The sequence below is a fragment of the Penaeus chinensis genome, chromosome 36 (assembly GCF_019202785.1).
Source record: "Penaeus chinensis breed Huanghai No. 1 chromosome 36, ASM1920278v2, whole genome shotgun sequence".
Classification (NCBI taxonomy): Eukaryota; Metazoa; Arthropoda; class Malacostraca; order Decapoda; family Penaeidae; genus Penaeus; species Penaeus chinensis.
In genome coordinates this window covers 10,918,894-10,925,487 of record NC_061854.1, presented here as the reverse complement: position 1 = coordinate 10,925,487, position 6,594 = coordinate 10,918,894, and the positions used below count along the sequence as shown (strand labels likewise).

Sequence of the window (6,594 nt, the reverse complement as noted above, 5' to 3'; positions counted from 1 at the left end):
GAATACTGGCAGCCAGAGACCAAAAGATTCTCAGCGTGTACAAGTGTAACGTGTACTATTAGTGGGCGTCTTGGCTATTGTGTCACTGGGTAAATCATGCTGGTGGCGGCAAGACATATAATGAATTGTCCATTAGCAAGATAGCAGTGGGATGCAAACGTAGTCAAAGCAACTCTCTGAGCATGAAATGATACACAGCCCTGTTTGTAATAAAATAGTAAAACCATGACGTTTCTAGCAGACTCCACATCGGATAGTGAAACCGAAAAATTATATTTTACTTTTACCGTCTGATAAATGTTTTAGTGTTTCCATTACCACGGTGGTTTTACGTTATTCCAGCTGCTTTGTTTATGTGGGTGTCTGTGTTTAAGTCAAAATACTTTGGAATATAGAGATTTTGCAAAAGGAACGCAAGCACAAATAATAATATGACAATATAGACAATGGCGCTACAATTAGAACATTATTTTATTTGTAAATAAAGGAATGTTACGGAAAGAGGCTTTCGCTCTGAAATGGCGTTGGAAAGGAATATTGAAAGTAGTTAGACTTACTGTCGGTCTAGTCCCTACTGACACTATTTCAAGATTCTTGTATGGAAAGCTGTGGCAGCGAAGAAACGGAAAAATGACAAATCATTAAGGAGTAGAAAGATGTCTGAGATACGCGTTTTTGGTGAGCACAGGAAAATGCAATATCCCTAGGACAGCGCTTTAGCTCGGTTTACGACATGTAAGTTCTTGGAGTTAAGGCCAATTTTTTATGTAAAAAAGGTATAAACACAATGGCGGACCAAAATATTGCAAGTAAAGGTGGAAAGTCAACATTAAGATCTCAAAGAAGTTTCGACCAAAATGAAGAAATTTGTCTGTAGCAGACCCGCAAAGTAAAATGGTCATATATTACACACAAACGTTGTAGCAGAACACAGACGGGATGAAGGTGGCAGAGGAAAGTGACACTGGATATTCCCTGCAGCCAGTCTTCGTCTTATAGTCGTTAAATCAGTCTAGATTAAAAAAAAAAAAAAAAAAAAAAAAAAAAGAACTGACAAAGGCAGTGCTCCAGTTCAAGCTTACGTGTTAGGTTATTGGACTGCGAGATTCCTCCGGGAAGTCGACTGAATTTTGTTGACACGTACTTCTTAGTTCAGGGAGAAGTAATCTTTAAAGAAGCAGGGAAGTCAGTCAACCTCAGGAACCAGCATGAAAAAGATGTAAACAAGAAAAGCCTGAAATTATCTTTAAAATTTCTTTACGGATTACGAGTCGTTGGGATAATTTTCTTCAAACCGAAACCGTTGTACATGATGATTCCTAAATTACTTGTAGTAACTTTTACTTTGTTTATTTAGAAGTATATCATGTAATTGCAGACCAATTGTCCCACTGTCGTGATTGGAGATCCTTGTTCCGAAAATACCAGAAGGCTGAGAGAAAGCTTCAGTAGAATACTTGGAGACTCACAGGGCGTCAAGAACAAAAGTCCGCTGCTGAAGTCGAGTCATTCCCTCAAATACGACGACCTCTCATTCTTGAAGTCCTTCCCCGGCCTCGAAAACCTCTACCTTATTGAGGTGAGACCAAAGTGACCTAATAAACAACGCAGTATAGTCATCACTGAGATTTATTTGTGCATGAAAATAAAATTCACCTCTGACTACACAGTTTGCTTGTTCCTGAAAGTTGATAGCATAATTCATCATTATAATTTTCCTTAAGTACTTGCATCTCATCCTATAAAATTAATATAGTTGTGAAAATAAGTGTCACTATTGATTAGTCTGTTTTACAATCTTGTTGAAATTCAGTTTTGTATTTCATCGTGGTTACTTTTAAGAATACTTGTATCATATGTTCTGCGAATCTTAGTTAAACAAATTCCAATTGTCCCCTTCTTCATTTCCTCTCTTCCTGCAGGTGCCAGTGGACACGCGCATGATACCTTCGTTGGCACACCTTCGCTCCCTCTTAATCATAGACAAAAGTGAAGTCGTTGCGGGCCAAATCTTCGACCTCAAGAACCTTACGGGCCTCACGGAGCTGTAAGTTTCCTCTTTGACGAGCTCCAGGTTATTTAAGGTGTTACTTGTAGTGGAGACTTAATACCTGTCGATGGTTTCAGTGACCAGTTGAATAATGGTTAATGGTTAAAACAAATAATTGTGTTAGACACCAAGGTCATACGGAGCTTAGCTTGCATCACTGCTTCAATTGATAGGGAATAATGATTAAGAAATTGCATGACCTTTCCGGAGTCAATGTGTTATGTGCACCGATTAACATAATTTCTAATACCATTCATTATTTCAAATATTTTCATTTATGTAAATTTTGCTGTTTTTTTGTTCCATTTCATCCTGGATTCTTATAACTCTCGACAAAATCTATTTACACTCCCCGTCTTATTGCAACCTTCCACTCCTGTACATTTCCTTCCCTCCCACTTCTCACCTATATTTTTGAACGTAGAAAAGGGTATGAATGAGAGATAAAGAGAGTTGGAGAGATAAAGAGAGGGAGAGAAAAGAGAGAGGAAAATGGAGGGGGAGAGAGAAAGAGAAAAATAAAAAGGATGGGGGGAAAAAGAGAGAGGGAGGAGAGAAGGAAAAAGAGGGAGGAGAGTAAAAGAGGGAGAGAAAAAGGAAAGATGAGAGGGAGGGGATGAAAAAGAAAGGGGGAGAGGGGGAGAGAAAAAGAGGAGGGATGAGAAAAAGGGGGAGAGGGGAAGGGGAAAAGAGAGTGGAGGGAAAAAGAGGTTTAAGAAAAAGAAATGAGAGGAAAGAGAGATGGATAGAAAAAGGGAAAGGGGGGAAAAAGGGGGGGGAAGAAAAAGAAGAGGAAGTAAAGGGGGAGAGAAAAGAGAGATGGAAAAAAAGAGAAGGAGAAAAAGGGGGAGGGGAAAAGAGAGAGGGAGAGAAAAGAGAGATGGAAAGAAAAGAAAAGAGGGAGGGGTAAAGAGAGGGGGGAAAGAGAGAAAGAGAGTTTGGAGAAAAAGAAGAGGGGGAATGGAAAATAGAGAAAAGAGAGAGGGAGGGGGTAAAGGAGAGGAGGAAAAGAGAAGGGAGAAAAAGGGAGGGAGAGAAAAGAGGAGGGAAAGGGGGGGAGAAAAAAAAGAGGATGAGGGGAAAAAGAGAATTAGAGAGGAAGATGGGAAAAAAAAGGAGATGAGGGAAAGAGGTGGGGGAAAAAGAGGAGGAGAGAAAAAGGGAGGAGAAAAAGAAAGGGGAGAATAAAAGAGAGGAAAGGGGAGAAAGGAAAAGGGGGGGGAGAGAAAGAGAGATGAGAGAAAAAGAGAGAGGTGAAAAAGGAGAGGGTAGAAAAAGAAAGGGAGGAGAAAGGAGAGAGGTAGAGAAAGGAGAGGGAGAGGGGAATGAGAGAGGGAGGGGAAAGAAAATGGGGGTGGAGGGGGATAAAGGGGGAAAATTTAAAGGAGAGGAGAGAAAAGAGAAAAGGAGAAAAAAAAGGGTGGGGAAAAGAGAATGGAGAGATTAAAGAGAGGGAGAGAAAAGAGGATGGGAGGAAAGAGGAGGATGAAAAAGGGGGAAAAAAAGAGGTTGGAGGAAAAAGAGGGGAGAGGAGAAGGGAGTTTAAAGGAGAGGGAGAAGAAAAAAGGAGAAGAGAAAAGGAGGAGAGATAAAAAAAGGGGGAAGAAAAGAAGGGGAGAAGAAAAAAAGAAGGGGAAGAAAAAGGAATGGTTTAAGAAAAGAGGGGGAAGAAAAAGGAAGGGAGAGAAAAGGAGAGATGGAGGAAAAAAAGGATGGGGGGAGAGGAAAAGATGAGGTAGGTTTGAGAGTTTGGAGGGTTTAAAAGAGAGGAGGAGAAAGGAGAGGAGAGAAAAAAAGGGGGAGAGAAAAAAGGAAGGGAAATGAGGGGGAAAATGGAGAGGAGAAAAAAAGGAGAGGGAAAAAAAAGGAGAGGAAAAAAGGGAGGAAATAAAAAAAGGGGAGAAAAAAGGGAGAAAAGGAGAGAAAAAAGAGGAGAGAAAAGGGAGGAGGATAAAGAGAGTGGAAATAAAGAGGGGGAAAATTTAAAGAGAAGGGGGGAAAAAAGAGAGAGGGTTGAAAAAGAGAGGGGGAAGGGGGAAAGAGGGAAAGGAGGGAGAGAGGGGAGAGAAAGGGAGGAAAAGGGGGGGAGAAAAAGAAGGGGTAAAAAGGAAAGGGAAGAAAAAGAGGTGGAGGGAGGAGGGAAAGAAAAGAGAGGGGGAAAAGGAAAAAGAGAGAAAAAATGGGGAAAAAGAGAGAGGGAGAGAAAAAGGAGAAAAGGGAGAAGAAAGGAGTGGTAAAGGGAAGGGGAGAGGGAAAGAAGGGGGAAAAAAAGAGAGATAGAAAAAAGAGAGGGGGTTTTGAAAAAAGGAGAAGGGGGGAGGGAAAGGAGGGGAAAAGAAGGGGGGGGGAGAGAAAAAGAAGGGGAGAAAAAAGGGGGGGAGAGAGAAAAAAAGAAGGGAGGGGAAGAGGGAGAGGGGGAAGAGAAGAGAGAGAAAGAAAGAGAAGTTTTGGGAGAAAAGAGGGGGAAAGAAAAAGAGAGAAAGAAAGAGGGAGAGAGAGGGAAAGGGGGAAAGAGGGAGATAGAAGATGGGAAGGGAGAAAGGGGGAGAAAGGGAAGGGGGAAAAAGGAGATGAGGAAAAAGAGGAGGGAGAGGGGGAATGAGAGGGGAGAGAGGGGGGATAGAGGGGGGATAGAGGGAGATAGAGGGGAGAGGGAGAGGGAGAGAGGGGAGAGAGGGAAAAGAGGGAGAGAGAGAGAGAGAGAGAGAGAGAGAGAGAGAGAGAGAGAGAGAGAGAGAGAGAGAGAGAGAGAGAGAGAGAGAGAGAGAGAGAGAGAGAGAGAGAGAGTCAGAAAGAAAGGGGAACTGATAGATGATAACCTTCCTTCTAACAGATGATGGGACCAGGGTCGACTGCACGCACTGCGGAGTTGCCTGGTTTTGGAAATTGTCTGAGGAAGAACTGGCGTGTCTCCAGGTCGAGTGTACCCACCCGAACGGAACCATCGTCATGGCACCAGACTTCATTCACAGTGGAGGAACTAATCCTTGTTCCGTTTATTTTGGCTAAGGGTTTACATGATGACAAACTGGACCTACGGATTGAAAAGCGAATGTATGATAAGAAGTATTACTTTGGAATCCACTCACTCACATAGTATAGAGACACGATATGAATTAACGTTCCTTTAACTTTTGCAACTTCGGCTGTACACGGTAACATCAATAATGATTTGCACCCTTCCTTAGTTATTTCATATTTGGATCCTTATTACATTTCAGATAATTTAATATATGACTAATACATCGTCATTTGAAAACAAGAGTACTTACAGAGTCCCGTGTAACTAGATAAACTTCAGTGCTTCTGAAATGAGCCTAATTCGGAAATACATCTTATCCATCTGCTTAGAGCGGCAAAGCTTCCTCAGCAATGGTTAATAGTTAATTGTTACAAAGCATACACATGTACAAGACATCAAAGGTCATATAACACTATAAAAAGGTGTAGTAGTGAAAAGGGTAAAAACGGGGGTTAATTGATGATTACAAATGTTGCATGTCAAAGGTCGTAAAGCAGTTCAGGATAAAATGGCACTTAAATGGGTAAAGAGGTGTGAGGGTAGACAGGGTGAGTAAATGGGCAGGCATTAATAAGGGTGAAAGTTGTTAATGGAAGAAGTGTGGAATTTTTCAAGGATGTCCGTAGGGTAAAGTAAGTATTGGCAAAAGGAGAAAGGGGGGTTTTCAAAAGAAATGTCAGGAGGGAGAGAATTCAGGGAAAGGAATTGTTGTGACAGAGTCACATGTGTATCCAGGATAATGGGGAAGGAAGGGGGGGGGGTGCAGCTGAAGCAGGGGGGGATAGGATGTGCTGGTAGGGAGTGAGTGTAGGGGAAACAAGAGTAGGGATGGATGTCGGCAGTTATTTTGAGTGTAGAGGGAATGGGATCTGAGAGAGTTTGGGGGCTGGATAAGGTGTAAGTATGTTATCTTGGGCCATGGTTAGATAGTTTTGAATGTATTCGAGAGATTCTGTAGTGGAGTTGGTTGGAGAGGTCTGAGAAACAATGGTTTTCTTATGAGGGGGACAAGAGGAGAGGGGTATCTGAGGGGTAGAGGAAGAAGTAGATGGAGGAGAGAGTGGTAGACGTGTTTAGATTGCCTGCTATGGGTAGAACGAGGAGGGAGAGGAGTAAGTGTCGGGGTAGCGATAGTGACTGGTGTCTGCATTTTGAATGGTAAAAAAATATGACTGGGAGAGGGAGAAGGTAGAAGTGGAAATGTAAGATGGAGGAGGACTAGATACTGGGGTGGCGTGGGGGGATGTAGAAACATCTTGGGAGGAAGGGGGAGGGGCAGAGCGAAGGGTAGTATTGGAGTAAAGAGTAGGAGAAAAACCCTTGACGTGCTTCCTGTCTGCCATCGTGTAAAGTGGGGCCAAGTTTGACTCTGAGATCTGCTACCTTAGAATCAAAGTTGTAGTAGGGCAGGCCCTAATAAACACATTATGAGAGCCACCACAATCGGTACACGTGCGTGACTGTGCAGAGCAGTTTGATCGATCATGACCAGGCCAACTACATAGAAGGCATCAAGCTGTGA

The 6,594-nt window shown here is 42.5% G+C and overlaps 1 protein-coding gene across 1 annotated transcript in view; it reads left to right on the top strand.

Moving 5' to 3' along the window:
* The window catches only part of LOC125044825, a 13,171-nt gene extending 6,577 nt beyond the window's left edge, over window positions 1-6,594 (top strand). The window contains exons 10-13 of the mRNA XM_047641784.1: window positions 1,379-1,579; window positions 1,923-2,047; window positions 4,967-5,104; window positions 6,546-6,594. Of these exons, the coding sequence (XP_047497740.1) occupies window positions 1,379-1,579; window positions 1,923-2,047; window positions 4,967-5,104; window positions 6,546-6,594 (513 nt within the window). The remainder of the gene's footprint in view (window positions 1-1,378; window positions 1,580-1,922; window positions 2,048-4,966; window positions 5,105-6,545) is intronic.